At 36.3% G+C, this 21,486-nt stretch overlaps 1 protein-coding gene across 2 annotated transcripts in view; it reads left to right on the top strand.

The window, feature by feature from the left end:
- PRKD1 (protein kinase D1) overlaps positions 1-21,486 on the top strand; it is a 323,064-nt gene that overhangs the window by 228,914 nt on the left and 72,664 nt on the right. For both annotated transcript variants that reach the window (XM_045841151.1, XM_045841150.1), the window contains exons 3-4: positions 14,246-14,377; positions 15,235-15,395. In XM_045841151.1, coding sequence (XP_045697107.1) covers positions 14,246-14,377; positions 15,235-15,395 — 293 coding nt within the window. The remainder of the gene's footprint in view (positions 1-14,245; positions 14,378-15,234; positions 15,396-21,486) is intronic.

Genomic DNA, 21,486 nt, shown 5'->3' with positions numbered 1-21,486 from the left:
ATATTTAAAGTTATTCCAAAGGTTCCTAAGCCTCTCTTCACTTTTTTTGAATTCTTGTTTCTTCATTCTGTTCTGGTTAAATGTTTATTCCTTCTTTTTCCAAATCATTGATTTGAGTTTTCTTCCCTTCACTGTTGGTTCCCTGTATATTTTTCTTTATTGCACTTTGCACAGTCTTCACTTTTTCCTTAATTTTGTGACCATGCTCAACCATTTCTGTGAGCATCCTGATTACCAACCAGAGTTTTGAACTCTGCATCTGATAGGTTGGCTATCTCTTCATCACTTAATTCTATTTTTCCTGGAGCTTTGATCTGTTCTTTCATTTGGGCCATTTTTTTTGTCTTGGAATGCCTATTTCATAGTAAGGGTCAGAGCCTTAGGTATTCTCCAGGGCAGGGCAACTTACGTTGCTGGGTTGTAGTGGTGTATGTGAGGGAGGGGTTTGATAGGGAACAATGGAACTGAATTTTTAGTTTTATTAAATTCAGATTGAATGACAATATGTGGCTAGTGACTACTGTATTGGATATCAAAGCTCTGGAGTGTCTCATTAACTCACATGGCTGTTTCCTGTTGTTATGCTGATGATCCTCAAAAGAACTCTGCAGCCCTCGCCCTACTCTGAACATCATGTATCCCATGTATCCATTTGCTATGCCTCACCTACCCCAGCTAAAATACAAAGAACGCTCCCTGTGAAAGAGGTTTGCCTCCCAGCATCCATCCTTTCCCCCTGTATTGATATGAACTGCCATTTGGGGGGGGGGGCATTCTCTGCAGGATTCCTTGCAGCTACTGGCTTCCAACAAGTGTGTGAGTTAAGAGAAGTGGGCTGTCCTTTTTCTCTATCCTGCTGCCTAGAATTGATGGCCTTTTGGAACTGGAGGAATAACCCAGCTGAGGGGGTATCTGAGTGGGCAGCTAGCAGAACCCTAAGTTCATAGCATAGTCATAGCAGCATGGAGCTGCCTATTTCTTTATGTGAGAATGTAACACATTTTGCTCTTATTTATGAACTATTATTTTGGGTTTCTTTGAAATAAACATATGAATCTAATCCCACTGTAAGACAGATTACAAGACCTACATTATGAAAATATTCAAGACATTAAAAATTGAATGAATGAGTCCCTGGGTGAGCTGCTCAATTGGTCAGAGCATTGTCCCACTATGCCAAGTTTGTGGGTTTGTTGCCAGTCAGGGCACATACAAGAATCAACCAGTGAATGCTTGAATGAGTGGAGCAACAGATTAATGCCTCTCTCTTCCTCACTCTCTCTCTCTCTCAAATCAGTAAAAATAAATAAATGAAATAAAGATTTAAGAAGTTGAATGAATGAAAGTCATACAAAATAATAATAATGGTGGTCATCACCATACTAATGTTTGATGTCTTACTTGGTAAATAAAGTAACTGCTAAATAAATATTTATCTCAGTAACAACAAGTACTTGTTGAATGAATGCATGTTCTTTTATGAATGATAGATATGAGGGATTCATTCAGCATATACTTACTGACTACCTGAAATACCAGGTGGTATGCTCTTTTCTGCAGAATAAAAAGTGAAACAAAATAAAACAAAGACAAACAAACAGAATAAAACAGAGTTAAGATCCAGAATAGTATAGGATTTTTTGCTGATGATTTGTAAATGTTGATTAGGACAGTTAGCTGGGATAAACTTTCAAATTAGAAACAGCATTCTCTGAAAGCTAAACAAAAAATGAAGTCACATTATTCCTTCTACCCCTGCAATATTTTCACATAAATTTAAAACTATAAAAATAAATGTGGACTAAATAAGCTAGATTGGGCAAGCTTATTGCAAATATCATTGTGTCAAAAACTTTAAAATGAGAATAAAGAAACAAGAAATATCTTAAATATTAACAAATATTCATTATGACCAGATAATTATATATCAGGTACTCATATAAATGTTTATACATATTTAATACTTAAGTAGTGAAATTATATTACATATATATATATTAGTAATTATATATATGTGAGTTTTATATATATATATATCACTCATCTTACGATGTGGTAACTGCTACAGAGTTAAGAAACAGCCAGTCTTTGACACTTAGTAAGTAGTGAAGCTGGGTTTTAACCCAGACACTCTTGCTTCCTCCTGACCCATTACACTCTGTTAAAGAACAAAATCTTTGCTGAGCACAAAGCAAACTCTGCCATCACATGGAATAATACTCAATCACAGGGAATATTCTTCCTGATTAGGAAAGGAGCTACTATCAGAAGGTTCAACAGGTGAATATAAAGTTTCAATGCTGGAATATCTCAGAGAAAACATTTCTACTGTATGCAAATCAGTTACCTAAACAAATTATAGTAGGAAACATCAAATTTATGTAAAAATTTATCTCTATCCCATTTAAACATTTATGTTATTCTATATTGTTGTGAAATTACTAGGTAGTTTGTTCAAAATTAGCCCCTTGTTGCTTTTTATAATGACATTGTAATTTATGATTTTAAAAGGGAATGAAATTAGAATAAATGCAAAAATTAGGCATCACTATAATAGTAGTATGTGGGAATTAAATGTATATTAAGTGAGTAAATGAACAAAGATGAAATAATATTCCCTTATACATATGCAGATAATTTTGATCATCAAAAAATGAATGTTATTGCACAAAATTAATTAAAGGCTGTGTAAACATAGTTAATTTTAGAGTAAAAATCACAATATCTAATTACTTGTGGTATTTTCTACAAATTGTTTGGTAATGATGACTTATCTACTTGATCTTCCAAAATATTCCCTCAAATAGGACCAAAGTTTGTGATTTTAGTTATCAAGATGGCATGTGATACGAGATCCTAAAACAAATACAGATAGCCCTCCATAGGAGTGAGTTATGTCCCAAAATGTGTTCATTTGAACGTTCAGTATTTAGGACACAGAATAATCTTGTGATTGAACGAGTATTGTACATGGTGGCAATGCTTCCAAACTACTTTTCGAAGCCACTGGACCCGCAGTGAACCAGGTGTCATGTGCTGTTTTGACATCCATGTAGTTTCTTTGGTCAACTGTCTTTTTAAACCTGTTGCTGATTTTTCAGTTGGTTCTTTTCTTAATCTTGTTAAGAAGTTTCAATATATTTCAGATACACATCCTTTACCAAAAATGTGTTTTGCTGATGTTTTATCATAGCTTGTAGCCTTTCTCTTTATTTTTAACAGGTCTTTAAAACATCAGATGTTTTTAACTTGAATAAAGTCTATCAATTTTTAAAATGAGTTATATTTTTGGTGTTGTATCTAGAAAATTTCTGCATAAACCAAGATGATAAACATTTTCTTTGAGATTTTCTTCTAGAAGTTTTATAGCTTAAGTTTTATATTTATGTCCATGATCTATTTGAGTTAAATTTTGCAAATGGTGCAGAAACCTAAGATTATTATGCATTTACATATGCATATTTGAAAAAGCATTTGCCAGTTTTGTGCACTATTACAGTATAGTGCCAAGTACGATTTTTAAATGTTTTCTCAATTAAATGATTATGAAACTGCTCTTTCAGTTTATAATTATATTCCTTTTTTCAAAGATGAAGGAAGTGAAGTACAGAGAGATTCTGAAGCCACCTTATCTCACTCTAAAATTCATCTGTTATGTGGTGTTGTAAAAGGAAGTTATTTTCAAGAATTAAGATCCCATGTTGTAAATGACCTGTACAGGTCACAAATAAGCATTTCTTTCCACTGTACCTCACCGCTGGATCTGGGGGCTCTGGACCCTAGACCTCTACCTCCCTCATCCCAGCATCACCCTCAGCTCCCATGCCCTGGTGAATGGATAAGCTGATGGCCATTTGAAAGGATTCTTGTGGCGAATGGATAAGCAACTTGTGGCATATCAGTCAAATGGAATATGACTCAGCAGTCAAAAGGAACAAACTGCAGATGCACATACAATGTGGATGAAATTCAAATGTGTTGTGCTGAAAGAAGCTAGAGTCAAAAGGCTCCATTTATATAGCATGCTGAAAAAGGGACAGAAAGTGATTCAGTGATTGCTGGGGCACAAGGGTGAGGAAGGAGTTGTCTACAAAGAGGCATGGGAATCTGGGCAGGGTTGATAAGCTTGTTTCTTATCCCAATCTCAGCACCTGTTACACAGTCGTTGAAACTGCAAAAAAAAAAGAAAAAGGATAGATTCTACTTTATGTAAGTTATGCCTCTATAAACCTGATTAAAAACATAAACTCAGATTTTCAATAAATAAAACTCCTTTATTCTAGTAAACCTGAATCAGTCAGCCTGATTCTTCAGAAGAAACCAGGGAGTCCCTCAGCAGCAAGTTCCCTTCCCTCAGTGCCCCAGAGCAGCAGCCAGAACAGTTCCTGCGCACAGCAGGTGCCCAGTTAGCAGGCACTGAAGTGAATTCTGCTATCATCGAACAGTTGCTTTTTCTGAAGTGGGAATACCCAGCCGATTTCACAGCTTTTCATGGTTTTGTTGTTTGTGAATCAAAAGTAAGCATCTTTTTTTATGAAAAGTACAGTGAGACTTAAAGAAACTTAAAGTGAATCATAGAGGGCCTTGACCTGGTGTGTCTCTGTGTACAGATGTATTTGACAACAGTGATGCTATTTGTCACCAGCAACCCTGATGCTTATTAGAACAGTTCAGTATAGAACTGTACCTGGTCTTTGTCCACCAGTCTTTTGTAAGTAGTCTAAAGGGCAATTTGTATGCTGGTGTTCCTCATGTAAATGAAGTCATTATCCTTTTAAAGGTATAAAGTCTTCTGTATGTGATGGCGCTTTCTAAGAAACAGAATTGACCTTTCTTTCCCCCTGTTCAGGATGCCTGTGGAGCCTGTACTCATTAGCTAGAATTTGACTCCATGACATTTTTACTTAATTTTCTTTTCCCTCTATGTCAGACACATGGGGCAACCATTTATGTTCTTTCTTGACCTGAGATGCTCTCTAATCTCTTTCCAGCTGCGGCATTTGTCATTCAGTCACATCAGGATATGGTGACCCTTCTTTCCCCACGGCAGTTCTTAGCTGTTAATTGATTCATTTTAGAGAAGGAACTACACACAGTCCTATGGACTTAGCTCCATTTAATTGGTGTTAAGCAGAACAGTGGCTAAAAAAGCAATTTCCTCTAGAGTGGAAACACATTCTTTATGAGGTAGCACAAGAACAAATAATATTAGTTTTTAATGCCTTTAGTTTTTATCAATGCTGTGGATTGATAATAGACTTAAAAGCAGTAATTCCTTATATTGATACTGCTAATGCTGGCAATACTAATAATGATGACAATAAAAATAATCATAAATAATAACTGCAATTCAATCTCAGAATTTTTTTGTTTCATACTGTTCATCATTATGCTGAGAAATTTTTGTGATAATTATCACCAGTATGCCAAGAATTGTGCTAATTACTTTGTGTTCTTCTCTCAGCCCAACTAGGTGAACTTCATTGAGCCAGTTTAATAAAGAGAGACTCAGGTTCAGAGAGGTGAAGTAGCTTTCCCAGGGTCACCCATTTGCTATGACCAGGATTAGAACCCAGATGTTCTCTGACCCTGTGTCCATGCTTTCATAACTGCTTACACATGCAGCCTTTAGAGTAATAAGGTACAAGCAAGGACATCTCTGAAAAGCATTGCTAGACACTTCTTAAAATGGGATTGTGGAGCCTAAGAAAGAAGATACCTACTAAGAATGGCTGTCAGTGATTCAACTGGGTTCAAATTTAAAAAACAGAGCCCAGAGCTCAAGAGCCATTTCTTAACAAGGGCCTCTCACAACTAACTACACCTCAGGGAGAAGCCTGTGCTAAGCTGCCTGCCTCCCATGCCGAGCTGCTTGCCTGCACTGTGTTCCTGCCACCTGAGCCAACCTTTATAAAGGAGTTCCTGCAATTGTGTTTCAACCAGGAGGAATGAGGCTTTCCTGTCCAATTAGAGTAGGCACAGCTATATCCTTATCAGCATCTTCACTGACCAATGAGAGTGGCTGGCTCCATTCTGGCCAATTAGGGCAGTGCCTTTTTGATCAGTCAGATTACAAGGATTTGGATTCCTTGTTTGCTTGAGGACGGACCTATCAGGAAACCAGGAGCAGGGAGTTCCAAGTATATTAAGCCAGCTCTCATCTGGCTGGGGAGCCACTTTCCCTTTCCACTGAAGACAGAAAACATCATTTCCCTGGCTGGAAGTGAAATACAAAAGATATAACCCTAAAGACGTTTAGCCAGAACAGCACATATCAAACTAGCACAGGAGCTGAGTGGAGCAGAGAGAGGAGCAAGGTAGACAAGACCAGACGGCTGCAGAGCAAAGCAGAGCTGTGTAGCCAGAGAGGAGCCTCGCCCCAGAGCCACCAGCCCACACTGGGGCTGCCTAACTGCCTAGCTGTCTTCATAGCTGTGCTGTATATCACACTTGAGCTGTTTGTACTGAATAAAGTTTGCTTTGCTTCACTTTTGAATTTGAAATATTCTATTTGCAGATTATTAGGACTTAATTAAATGTAGAATCTTAGAGAAGCAATGTGTTTTAAAGGTTTATTTAACCAGGGACATGAATTACTTAATGTGTGCATATATACTCAGAGAAAGTATTATCTTTATTCTCTAGCAATCTGTAATGTCAGGTGTGAACAGATAAAGGAGTAAGGGGTGGCAGTATAGAGTGATGTGTTTCATAATACAAGTGTGCCCAGGAGCCTTCAAGAACAGAGAAGAGGACATTTACATCATGTGGGGCGGGCCTACTGCAGAAGGCGTCCCAGAGCAGGTGATACTGCCCTGAGTTGCTAGATGAGTAAGAGTTAGATAAGTGAGAGGTGGCTCCCTTCAAAACAGAAGGAAAAGTTTTGTGTTGAAGACAGGGGCTATACATTAGTAATGGCTGGAGAAAAAAAAATTATGTTGAGGGAAATGTTCTTGATGTTCTTCGCTGACTTCTCAGTGTGGAGATGGAGGGAAAAAAGTAACTCATCTGGCTCTCTCTTTTATTTACATGGAATTACATTTTGTATCTCTTTCATCCTTATAGTATCTTCCTGGCAGGTGGTGTTGCTGCTTCTGCAGCAGTTGTTCTGCAGTAGTTGTTCTGCAGCAGTCATAGAGTTCAGTTGCCTGGGAGGGAAACAGAAGGTCACTCACGTGATTATTGTAACTCTCCAGGTTCTGGAACCGATCCCAAAGGTCTTGGTGAGCAGGATTTTAGCTCTGCCATCAAACCTGCAGCTCTCTCTAGTGAAAAAGAGAAGAAAAAGAAGGATCTGTTTCTTTCTGAACAGGAATGAATGCATGTGAACTTTCTTAATTTTTGTGATAGAGATCCGCCCTTTAATGTTAGTAATTATATTCTCAATACTGGAATTACTTAACTTAATTAGCTTTCCTGACCTCCCATTTGTAATTGTCATAAGTAATCCTATTGTAACAATGTAAAATAAAAGAGACATCTGACTCTGACAAGCCATCCAACAGTGCCTGCCGTCTGATCTCACTGACGAATCTTCCCCCTTTGATTTCTTCCATCACTTCGAAGGTTCATGAACTCCTCTTACTTTCTGAAGTCAGTTTTCCTCCAGAGATTTTATAAGTATTCACTTCTGTTTCCTTCTAGTTTTTCTATGGTTTGGTTTTACATTTTAACTTTTTATTCTCAGGTATAATATATGTATATATTTTATAAGCTTATAAATTGTACTTTACCCCAAGTAGCTAATTACTACTAATTGTTAATCATTTGTTAAATAATGTTCCCTGGTAAATTAATTTTGTTATCTCTTCTATTGCTTAAAATTCATTAATAGTAGATTTCTATGGTATCAATTCTATCCTGTCGATCTCTCTTGTGTCTTACACACTAACACATATTTTAAAATATAGCTTTATACAATATTTTGATAGCAACCAGGGCTGAATTTCTTCATTACCCATCTTTAAAATTTTCCCTTTCTTTGTAAGATCTGTCCTAGTTTTTCTACAGAAGGCCTTTAGAATAATTTTATTAAATCCAATAAGATTATATGATTGTTAGAATATTGCAGTAGATTTTTTCTAATTAAAATTCTTGAGCCTTCACTTATAAGTCATTTGGGCTTATTGAAAATAGTTTATTTAAAGTCCTTAGATAATGTTTCTTCAATCATCCTAGATTTCACTTCCTTCTTGAATATATTTGTTCTTCCTCTTCTTTCTTAGTCAGTACACTTCTAGAAAAGGCAGAGACAAAATTACAGTTGAATAGTTCAGCTTTTTCTATTTTGTCTGGTAGCATTAAACTATATTTTTCCATGGTTCAGACCGATCTCTATTTCATTCTTTCCACATATAACACAGGTAAAAGGCCCTTTGTTCAGTTTCAGCTTTTTTGTTTGTTTCTTATTTCTTTATATTTATTTTTATTGTTGACACTAATACAGATGTCTCCATTTTCTCCCCCTTTACTAGCCTCTGTTCCTCCCCCATCCCTCTTCCCTCTTGCCCTCAGTACACTGTTGTCCCTGTTAAGGAGTTACAGATTTATGTTCTTTGGTTAATCCCCTCACCCCCTGCCCTTATCCATTCCCCTGCCCTTCTCCCTCCCCTCTGATAGCTGTCAGTCTGTTCCATGTGTCCATGCCTCTGTTTCTAGTTTGTTCCTCAGTTTATTTTGTTCATTAGATTCTACATGCAAATAAGATCTTACGGTATTTATCTTTTTCTGATTGGCTTATTTCACAAGCTTCATTTTTTCCTTCTTTAGCCTTCTTGGGATGGTTGTCACTGGCCGAGCCACTGTTTGCCTTCATTTTGCCCCTGTGCTACTGGCAATGTAGTTGATGTGTTCTCTTTTTCCACAGGAGCTTAGCAGATAGTTTCCTGGGCAGTTCCATCAGTTTCTCTAGATACGAACTCCTTTTTTTCCTAATTAGGGTAACTTGTTACTGTGCTATCAATCTGGCTGGTAAGATCTTTCTACTCTTGGAGTCTCTGGCCATGCATTTATAAAATATTTTCCCAGAACTTTCTGAACTGCATAATCAACATATCAAAAAACTATTTTATTTTTCTCTTGGCTGCTATAATCTCTGGGATGATATATTCACAGACTTCCAAGTTCCTGTCATTGCACCTCACCAACGTTTTTCTGGTCAGATGTGAGTTAAAAATAGAAATTCCCTTTTTATTTTCCTTCAGCCACCCAAAAGATGCTATCATAAATATCTCAATAAGAATTTGTTGAATATTCTTATTGCTGGAGAACTGTGGGGTCTTCCCAACTCTGGATGTCTTCAGGTATAACAAGAAAATGAAAGTGTGTGTTTAATTGGAACAATAATTGAATGAAGAAATAAGCTGGTATAAAAGGGGTTTGAAGAGACTGGGGTCAGTGGAGCAGCAGGAAGAAATGGCCAGCTGCATGGTGTCAGTCTGTGAGGTGGTGGAGGGCAGGAGACATGTGCAGGCTCAGTTTTGCAACCACTGCCACACATCTGGGCCACAATAGAATGGAAATGATCTGTTGTCATGTCTCAGGTAAGTGCCCCATGGACACTCTTGCCAACTGTCCTAACAGTACACAAAAGACAATGAAATATCAAGAACCCTCAATAATTATAATTACCAAGAAATATCTAGATAATCCTATAAATTATCTACAACTAAATAGACCTTATAAAAATGTTCCCTCTCCTTTTTATTTCATTCTCTGCTTTTTAAAATGTTCTCATCCTTCAAGAATCCATTCAGAGCACCCCTCTGATGAAGGTTCCCTGACAGACCCAGGCAGTCTCCTCCCCCTGCCTTTCTCTTGTGTTCCCATCCTTACACTTTGTGTTAATTATTTATGGGTCTGCCATTCTCATTTTGACTTTGAGTCCTTGACAATAAATATTGTTCATTTTTCTATTTCTGACATAACACTGTATTACCTAGTGGGTTCTAGATATATTAATAAAACATAACATAAATCAACTATAATGCTTGAAATTATTAGGACTGCTTGGTCTACATGAGCTGATTAAAGAAAAATGTGAAAATGTCTTAATTTTTAATACTTGAAAGCTTTTAGAACTGTGACCACCAGAAGGAAGTTACAGATGAGTATTTGGGGCTCATAAAAAACTGTTTAATAATTTGAGGTACTCACAAATGCAATGAAATGATTTGTGAGTAGTGATTATTCTCCTAAACACTCAAGGAACAGAGGATGACTTATGTATTTCTATTATGTGTATGTATGGATGAATGATAGGATATCAATGTGGAGATGTGGAGATGGTTAGAATGTTTCTTATCCAGGCACCTTAAAACAGGTGAACATGTGTGTTTATGTTGGGGGTATGGTATCCAGAAGCTATTTTCAATATTCCAAAGGCTAACGAAACACCAAATTCATACCAACAATTCTTCACAGCTTTTGAAAAGTCCCAGTGTTTTGTTCTTGGTCAGACCGACACACTGAATGTGGTAACACTGGTTATCATGTGAACACAAGCTCTGGTTAGCCTATAGGTATTCATTACCATTGATTTTTTGAAAAAATCTAAACACTAGTTATTGTTACTAGCTCTTATTTGTTTGAATGGGGAAGGACTTCAAAAAATGGAATCTATGTAGAAAGCATATTAAAGGGATATTTCATCATGAACTGAGTTAAGATCATTCTATAGATTATTTTATAGACTCTTCCCAGTATTTTTGGCATCTCTGAGGTAAAGGTGCATCTTACAGTGATGGTGTATTATATTTAATTACAGTGTTTCCTTTAAATCTTTTCAAGTATTTTATAAAATAAAGGTGCAGTTTATTATCCATAGTGTTTCAGTGGTCAGAGAAATATAATTTCATTCAGAGCAGCTGGGGAGGTCTGTATGGTGCAGGTGTCAGGACTGTGAATCAAGATCATATGGCTCCTTAATATCTGAGACTTAGTTTTCTCATCTGTCAAATGGGGATAATAACATCTACTTGATAGACTGCTTGTGAAAAATTGAATGAGGTGATACTTGCAATGTGTTAAACTTTTCTTTTTATTATATCTGTCCCAACTTGTTGATGTAGAAAGAGTTAATGCTTCTTTCAATTTGCCAAAATTACCAGTAAAAAATTACTAAAAATCTTGAAAGATCTGACATTATTTTATTTTATTATGCAAATAATTTGACCTCCAGAAGTTATTTTGCTTTGGAAGCCTCATTTGGTCTGTACTGCTAACCAAACACTTTATTCCATTTTGTGTAACAATTCATAATGAACCTTAAAAGAACTACTGATTATCTTAGAGTTTTTGGCTTAATTACCTTTTTCAAATACTCAGTGACTAAGGAAAGCATGTCATTTTCTCCTCTCCTGCACACTGGAACATAATAGACTGTGAATAGAGCAAATCAAAGAAGCACAAATACCAGAATATGGGGCCCATTGTGTTCAGTTTGTAGCTCTGTTATATGGTTTTAATTTAGGTCGACCGATTGTAACAGACTGACAGATAACACATTGTTCCTCTCTTGGAATCTCTAGACACTTTAATATTCCTATTCTTGTCTGTCCATTTTGATTCTAAGATTTAAGAGAAATAGAATTACAGCATTCACTTTGTTTTCCTGCACTAAGTGATTATCTCTGAAGTGCAATTTTGTGATTAGGCGAGATGGCAGGCATACACTTGGCTAATGCTGCTCCCCCCAGGGTGCGGAACAGGTAAATTCATAATGAATGGATGTTGTGCTTTGATTTCAAATGGGTGTAAAACCTCATTGCACTTGTTAGTTTTATTTTTAAAATCTATTTAATTATTTTAAAATTAACAGGAGAATATTAAAATTGAACTTTAGAAAATGGCATTTAAACATAAGTCAAGGGTGCTAACTGCTTATGAATGTTAATCTCTCAAAAAGTGAATAAACAAACTTACGTGACATAAATTGGGGTGGGTTACTGAAAATCTTCAGTTTAATTATTTTTATTCTCCTTGATTAATTTAGAAAACTATTTGAATGCAACTTGGTGTTACTATTGTCAAATTCTAATGTGCCTTATTTTGAAAACTACAGTAATTATTCAACTAATTGCTGTCATAGTATTGTCATAGTTGTTTGGTGCTTGAGGGGTGACATTTGAGGGTGGGATGGGGATAGAGAAGCCAGAAGTTAATGGTTGGCACAAAGTATTTTCTTTAACTATTTTCTTTGATGATTTAAAAACAAATTTTGCCCATGAGTATGACAGACCAGCTTTAAAGAGTGTTTAGCATTCATTCCTAAATTTAGACACATTTTGATCAGACCATGAAAGGTACCCAACAGTACCTTTTTACTGATTTACTGAGAATAAGCAATTGACCTTATACTGTGAATCTTGAAGTGAGAAACATAACAGACAATTTCTCAAATGTAATACAGCTGAGTTTTTTTTTTTATTAGTAACCTTAACACTAGGTAGGACTCCGTGTATGCAATGCCAGTGCATGGTCGCCTGGCTATGGCTCTTTGATCAGCTCCTTCTTCCCACACTTACATCTCTGAGCACATGGTTCATTATACAGTTAGAGCTTAATAAGTCTTAGTTATTCCTGTTATTGTTTTCATCATCTTTCTAATTGAGTAAAAACCATAGTTTTAATAAACTGATAGATGATTTTCAATAATAAATCACATTAATTTGGAGTAAAATAATTTTATTCAAGGTTTAAGGAAAAACCAACCCATTAAATTTTTGATCTTCTATTAAGGTCCATTTATATGTCCTGTGAACCCTCAGTAATATTCTTTATGGCGGAACTGACTCACTTCCCTGCATGTTCTGTTACCACTTGTCCTGATAGATGTGATGCCCTCAAAATTATTCTCATAATTGTGGATACCTCTGTAGCAGAGATGTAGTGTCTTCCCAGTTTTTAGCTTCTCTGAACCATAGAAGTTACTCTATAATTACTGTGAGTTTTTTGTTTGTTAGACCTGTCTTTCCTCCTAGTGTGGTAGGCTCTGTGAAGATGGCTTATTAACCTTTACATCTTTATCCCTAGACAATGTGCCATTGGCAACATTGAAGGTGCCTGACAAATGTGTTGAAAAATAAGACAAGAGGACAAACAAGAGGAAGACAAAATAGAAGGATATATATAAAGCCTAAATTTTCCCCTAAATTCTCTTTGAATAAAACCTTATAAAATCAAGTGTACATGGGTCTATCCGTGGATCTGTCCTAACATTAATGGAAGTTTAAGGGCCTAGAGAACTCACCGTCAGTCAGACCATCTCTTTTAGTGTCTGAGAAACTGAGGCAGACTCAACATCAGGTTATGTATGCAAACTGCTTTACAAGATACAACCCTGACTCATTTAAAATTTTGGGAAAGGGGGTGGTCTTTCACTTTCAATTCTTTATACCTTTCTGTTTCTTCATTTGAACAACAACCACTACCAACAACAACAAAAAACGTCAGCACTCTTATAACATCATAAATACATGTAGAAAAGTATAATGAAAAATAATGAATCTCAATACTCTGCATGAATACCATGTAGAAAAAAGTAAGCAAGAACAAAAAAAATGTTCTGCAGTGTGAATATCATTTGCTAAAGTATATTCTCAAAGAATGGACTGGCATTCACCTGTTTTGTATTAAACCTCTTGGGCATGTTGGTGAAGAGGCTACTCACTTATGTTTAGGTCAGGATTCATATGCTTACCTATATTGCCTAAGAGGTCAAATACCTATCTCCACAAGAAGACGCTGCTCAAGATTTCTTAGCTGCATTTCCATGGGGCCCCACTCCTCTAGTGGACCCATTCATGGTTGTATTCAAGTGTGTACCCTCTGATCTGTCTAACTTCATCAAAAGTTTATTTACACTAGGATTTCTGAATTCCTTTCTGGTTCATTTAAGGAAAGAAAAAAGCAAAATATTTTAAGGTAACAGCAGGTATTTGTAAATCGAATTGAGTTATCCTTTCATTCATGCTTTCTTTGAGCATTTTTGGCTATTTTCAAAGTGGCCCAAGACTTTGGCAAGTAGAGGAGAGGGTTGCACAACACTTGTAAAACTGGTGTTGGAAAGAATGGAGTCTAATGGACACTGCTGGCGAAAAGCCAAGCAGTGTCGTGACTCATCTTTCCTAGCTTTCCTCAGAGAGTTATTATGTATCTATACTTGCATATTAATTATCTAGCACACTAATTATCTATAGATCAGGGTATCTGTTCAACTCAATTTTCAACATTCCTGTTTTTACAGCTTCTGCCACCTTTGAGGACTTCCAAATTCGCCCCCATGCCCTCTTTGTTCACTCGTACAGAGCCCCAGCTTTCTGTGATCACTGTGGAGAGATGCTGTGGGGGCTCGTCCGCCAAGGCCTTAAATGTGAAGGTAGGAAATTTCCTTCCCCGAACACAGGCTGGAATTACCTGCCTATGTTATGCCCTTTACAACAATGCTTTCTCTGCCTCAGATACCTTCCATGGGTTTGGGGACTGCATGGGTTCTGTTCTGTTCATTTCTGTACATTTCCTGTCTTCGACACGTTTGCTCTGTCCTGGGAAACCCAATTCTCACATCTTGTTCCCTGTTTAGTATGAATATATTTCTTTTGTGTTTGTTATTTTGGCAATAGACTAAAAATAAAATTGGTGTCTTAATCCCGGATGTGGAATAGTAGTCATTCAATAAATGTTTGTTGAGATGAGCAGAGGTTCAGGGAGATTAATCAAAGAGACCATCCAAGGTCTCTCAGTTATTGCGTGGCAGATACAACTTGTGCCACACCTCTATACCAGTGTCATAGTTTTATCATCCTCTGCGGAAAGAAATCCTTAAACTGCAGAGCCAGAATTCAAATCATGGTAGTTCAGAAGTTATGGTGCTTTGTGATTAATGTTCCCCATGAGCCTACCCACATTAGAACTTGTACCAGTTAAGAATGGCTCAGATCATCTCTTTGGACCTTTTCTCCTCGGTCCTTTAAAGCCAAAACTCATTAGATCAAAGGAAATTTTTAAAAATGATAATAACCACTGTAGTTGCTGAGCTCATCCAGTAAAATCAGAATTCAAAACCCAAATTAGTTACAGAAAATAAATCAGAAAAACCTCAAAAGAAAATTTGAATACCACGTATCCCCAAGAGAAATGGAAGCAGTATTTTTAAAAATTCAAAATTTACAACTGATACTAGAATAGCTTTTAATTTATGGTTGAACAAAAGTCATTTTTATTTTCTTTTTCCAGGATGTGGTCTGAATTACCATAAGAGATGTGCATTTAAAATCCCCAACAATTGCAGTGGTGTGAGGCGGAGAAGGCTCTCAAACGTTTCCCTCACTGGGCTCAGCACAGTCCGCACAGCGTCTGCCGAGCTCTCCACCAGTGCCCCCGATGAGCCCCTTCTGGTAGGGCCTTCTGTTCATCCATTCCCCCTTTCACATCACAAGTCTGTGGGACAAGGTGATAACAGTGTCACTCCAAGACAGTGCCCGGGGAGGGAGGACGCAGCCAGGGTGCACATGACTGTGTTTCCTCAGGGCCTGTACGTAGCGTGGTCAGTGCTTCATCAGGTTTGCTCTTCTCTGCGAGGTAGTCCCGTTACAAAACATGTTAGGTTCTACCGTGGTCATAGGGCCAGAGCAGCACATGCTGATGTGTGAATGTTGAAAAAGATAGTTTGTCAGAATTTGGAAAATAGAGATAAAAGATGTCTTCCTGTGAAGATTATTAAAGTCCTTTGTGGCAGAGCTGAATATTTATTCCAGGAGAAAATTTGAAATTTTCTGTTAATGGAAATGTGAAAGTCTTTAATTGCTTGCCATTGCTGGCATACATTCCAGTGTATTGTTGGAATGACACTATTGACAAATGCTGTGAGAAAAATAGCACTTAACACTTAAATTGTTCCATTAGCTCTAAAATATATATTTTATCCATGTGGCTTAAATATTATTCTTTAGGAAAATTAAATTTGGATTTTCAATCATTCAAAACACAGTAAAAGTTGTAATTATGTGAATTATTTAAAATAAGAACATTTTTAAAAATTAGCTAATGGTGTGAGGCTTTAAATTTCCCATATTTGCTCCTTCCCCCAATGGATTTTATAAAGACTATTTACAATTTAGCGGTTGTAAAAAAGTCATTAAAGAAAAATATTAAAAATTAGTAAAACTTTTAGGTTAAATAAATCCTTCTTGGAATATTTAAGACACCTCTAAAAACATGTATTAATTAGTTAATTATTTGAAACATGTTTCATTGTGATCTTTATATCATTTTAATTTGTTACAGCATGAGCTAGACATATAACTCAATTGAATGCTCACTTTTGTGATTAAGCAAATTCCATATTCTGTTTTCTCAAGACTTTCTTTTGGGAGTTTCTTATGGTTTCAGACCTTATCAAGTGAACATGGGAGAAGGCAGGTACTGAATTCCACCAAGAACCAGAAGAATGTATTATATTTCAGTAGCTATTCAGAATGTATGTGTATGATTATAGATTGTCCATAAAGTTGTATTAATTGGAAATAGTGATGTTCTTACAGAAAAATGCTTAAATCCAAAGCTATTTACTTTTTCAAATAATTCTCATGTCACCTGTCCGTTTCTGAAGTTCCTTGATTTAGCTGAATTTTTGTAAGCAGTGATTTTACAAGTTACAACAGTTACTTTTGCTTTTAAGGATAGTCCCTGAGAGTCATACTGTTTACAGGGTAGACATTTAAAGACAAGTTTTAGAAAAATAATTACAAATTAATTGTGTACTATTTTTAGTTTTATCAGAGAAAGTTTTTAAAAATTATTTAATGTCTCACAAGAAATCTAAAGCTCTAAAGTGACTCATCATTAGAATAGATTAGAATCTAGATGATTAATGCTAAAGATTCTTCTTTTAAATCTATCTCAACTTTTTATAATATATACACTTATGTATGTATATACATTTACACACACATATACATACTTTAAAACATAAAGATATAATTTAGATTTTATAAGTATAAATTATACATTTAAATTATATGTATGCACAGATGTATGACTATACAGTTTATATATAAATATAGTTTCAGTTACGTAACTATAGTCTTTAACACAAGTTTTTGTGTTTTTAAAGAAAATTATTTAATTGCTTTATTTAACCAAGTAATTATTTAGTATTCTTAGTTTATATTTGCACTATATTTTACAACAAATGGTATTCATTAGTGCTTTATTACTGAATGGAAGTTTTTTTGTAGTAGAATGCTTAAAGTGTGTTATTAAAATATACTTTTAAAAAGTATATTTTAACCATTCTGTCAGGAATGCTTGTAAAATTGTGATCCAGTTAGACATTTATGAAGTGAGGAAATACTGGGGGCCGTAAGATACTTTGAAAAATATTATTACTAACATTTATAACCTTGCATGAAATGTGCCACCAGCAACCCTCCAATAAGTAGTCCCCCTTGGAAGTCCTGTGGTGACGCTGACACGGAGGCTCCGCAGTTTGGTTCACCTGCATCTCAGCCTTTGTGCCCTCATGGGTGCCTTCGTGTCTCTTCTTATCCAGTTCCTCAGAAGAGAAGAGAGTTTGGTTCACCCTGAGGAAGACTCGCACTTCCCAGTTCCTCGAGCCAGGCCTAGGCTACTTTTTGCCAGGCAAAGCCACCCTGCTTTGCCCAGGATAGCTCGAAGTGCAATGAGTAAGTTCCTTTTCATCCCTAGGCAAGATGTGAAAGGCCAGTAACTGTAGTTTAAAGTTTGCAGTGCATACCCAGTCAAAGGTAATACAATGGCAATAATAGTGAAACCTTTCAGTTCTACATACCATAAAGGATATTTTTATTATTGAAAAAGATAATGGCATTGTTTATTAATGCCACCAGATCACCCATACTGCAAGTATGCCATGATTAGTGTGGATTTTCTCTCAAATGTAAGGAAATGATTTTTCTTTTCTGTACTTGATTCCCTATTTTGACTGCAAAATCATCATTTCATATTTATGTTAATATATTAGTAATTTCATTAATTTGTCCATTTTGGGCACATATATTGAATTTCATATTTCAATAATGTTGCTCAGTTAGAAAGAGAGGATAGCAACATAGGTTATATGACAAGCTCTATCTGTCATCAACTTTGGTAGTAAACAGTATCTGTTATACCAACCATAAAGTAGTTCATCTTTTAAGAAAGTCCAAAATGTAGGCAAACAGCTATTTGGGAGTGTTTTTCATTTTATAAATCATCACCAATATTTAGAAAGAAGCAAAAATATAGCATCCTTAAGTCAGACTCACTACTACAGCATTACAGATAGATATACATATTAAGATATCACCAATTTTATAGAATTTAAGACAGTTGCAGAAGAGAATTTGGGATTAAATGACCCTATTGTGAGATCCAAGAAGGTAGAGGAGTAAGTGGAAGCTATACTAACCTCCTCCAAGAACCAATCTGGAATTACAACTAAATTGTAGAGAAATCATCCTGAATAACCAACTGAACGCTAGCTAGACAGAAGCCTTATAACCACAGGCAGACAGAAGAAGCCATTTCACCACAGTGAGAATGGTAGGGAGTGCAGAGGAAGCACAAGAGGGCCAGCTGGGCTCATATGGGTGCCCATGGCCAGCTGGACATTTCTCCAAAGAGGGCATACAGATGGACAATAGATGTAGGGGGAGATGCTCAACATCACTGATCACCAAAGGAGAACAAATTAAAACCACAATGAGATATCATCTCACACCTGTCAGAATGGCTGTCATCAATAAATCAACAAGTGCTGGCAAGGATGTGGAGAAAGGGGAACACTTTTACACTGTTGGTGGGAGTGCAGACTGGTGCAGCCACTGTGGAAAGCAGTATGGAGATACCTCAAAAAGTTAAAAATGAATCTGCCTTTTGACCCAGGTATTCCATATCCAAAGGAACCCAGAGCACTAATTCAAAATAATGTGAGCACCCCTGTGTTCATTGTATCGTTATTAGAATTGCCAAGATAGGGAAGCAGCCCGAGTGTCCACCAATAGATGAATGGATAAAACAATTTAAGACATTTATACAATAGAATACTACTTGGCTGTAAAAAAAAGTAGTATTTCACCTTTTGCAGCAGTATAGGTGGACCTGGAGAACATTATGCTAAGTGAAATAAGCCAGTCAGAGAAGGTCAAATACCATATGATATCACTCATATGTGGGACCTAATGAACAAATTGAACTAATAAGGAAAATGGGGACAGACTCACAGATGGAGAGTGGGATGACAGCTGCGGGTGGTAGTTTAGGAGATGGAGGGATTGAGCAAAAAGGAAAAAGGATTCATGGACATGGACAACAGTGTGGTAATTGCTTTGGGAGTGCATAAAGGGACTAAATGATGATGGAAAAAATTACAATAAAGATTAAATTTAAAAATCAAAAAACAAAAAGAATTAAATACATAAATTGATTAATTATACATGCCTTTCTTCATGCTACTTCACAGAAATATCGTCATACATGAAAATATGTGTAAGTAGAAGATTACTTCTGCAACAATCCACTTATACAACATCAAATTTGGTAGATGGAGGAGGAAATAAAAAAATCATTTCTTTAACCCCTTATTAAAAAAAATAAGTGATCCTATCATTTTTCTGTGTTTTACTCATCTTTCTTATTTATAAATATTCTGTGGTATTTGGGAAAAGTTAAAGACATTTAAAACTATGTTACATAAGACTTAATCCTATGCAAAAAGTTAGTAATCTTTTCCAAAACTTCTGCTCCTACGTATGAAGAGACTTGTATTAGATCAGATGTCCTGCAAGGGATAATTATAAAAGCTGAATAAAATATAACAAAAAGTAAAACAAAAAATATATGAAGCTTTCCAAGCACCCAGGGCTGTCAGGATTTGATGCACTGATGTCTCAGAAAGAAGGAAATCACAGAGTGGTCAATGTATGGAATGGTCCCAGTGCACAATAAAAAGTACCACCGTCCCTGATGTAGAACAAAGCTAGAGAATTTCCAAACATTTTATAAAGCCATGATTAAGTCAGTGTGGTATCTCACAGGGACAGAAAAACAAATCAATGCAACAGAGAGAGTCCAGAAAATGCAAGGTTGTGCAGGCCAGCTGATGATGACAGGGACAGCACTACTGTGAGGAAAGGGTGGTTTCAGCAAACATTTCCAGGGCCAATAGAAAAATGCGTCTAAGAAACAGGACTCAGATTACTGACGGCAAGAGAAAAAGATGAATAAATTGGATATTATTAAAATTAGGAAATTGTTTTTATCAAAATATACCATTAAGTCAGAATGAGAGGGCATTCTATTAAGCCAGTCACAAAATTAAAGAATTTTTCAATGTATATATCCTATAAGAGACTCATTTGGGATGTATAAAGAACATCTATAAAAAAAGTGAGAAGACAGACAACTCCGTACTGTATAGGCAAAACACTTGATACTTTATGAGAAAGATAGCCAATAAACATGAAAATGTACTTTACATCATGTTCATAGTTATCAAGGAGACTAAAGTTAAATCTGCAGTGAGATGTTTCTATACTGTAGCATATAAACTTGAAAAAAATACAGTAAGTGATTAAGATATTGATTATGTGGAACACCTGTTGACTACTACTGAGAATATAAATGGGTTCAACAATTTTGGGAAACTCGTTTTCCAAAGTTATCTTCTGACAGTTACTTTCTAAAGCTGAATGTAGGCACATCATATGACATAACTGTTCTACTCCTGGAGGTTTATTCAACAAAAATGTGTTTAGATATGCACAGGAAAAAATGTACAAGCATTTATTTAATTTACTTTTAAAGACATAATTTATTGTATTAAGTTCAGGTTAGACATTTATATAACTTACAAGATGACCCCCCCCCCGCCAAGAAATCTGATACTCACTTGACACAATGCATAGTTATTTCAATATTATTGACTATGTTCCTCATGTTGTACTTTACATCCCTGTTGGGGGGAGCTCCCCCACAGACCCCCCCACCCCAGCTGTCATGGATGAGAATAAGTCTACCAAGACATGACCTGCTTTGGGAGGAAAGGTGGCCGATCTCTCAAAGGAAATGGGCCAGAAACCTGTTCCTCAGTGGGCTTTTATTGGGTTCAGTTTGCACAGGAATACAGGTAAAGCTCATCAATCATTGTCAGGCAGTAAGGATCAAACAATAGATAACATACAAAGAACTATGTTATACATACAATGTCTATATGTACATACATACAATGAGGACTTATTCTGAGTCAGGGTCAGTTAGCTAAAGGGCTATAAAACTTTGGGAAACAAACTCATTTCATGCTTGGACCCTTATCAGAAAATTGAGGGCATTCTTAACAAAGCAGGTTTCACTGGATTTTATGCATTCCTTCTTAGGCTTGATCTCCCCAGGGAACCCCGTTCTTGCCCAGGGCTGCACCGCCCTCCAACATTGTATCAGGTTTAAGTCAGGCTGGGGAAGAAGGTAGCC

This window comes from Phyllostomus hastatus, unplaced genomic scaffold, assembly GCF_019186645.2.
Source record: "Phyllostomus hastatus isolate PE091 unplaced genomic scaffold, TTU_PhHast_1.1 phas_contig_348, whole genome shotgun sequence".
Taxonomy (NCBI): Eukaryota; Metazoa; Chordata; class Mammalia; order Chiroptera; family Phyllostomidae; genus Phyllostomus; species Phyllostomus hastatus.
Note: the sequence above shows the minus strand (reverse complement) of the source record. Positions and strands in the feature narration are given on the sequence as shown.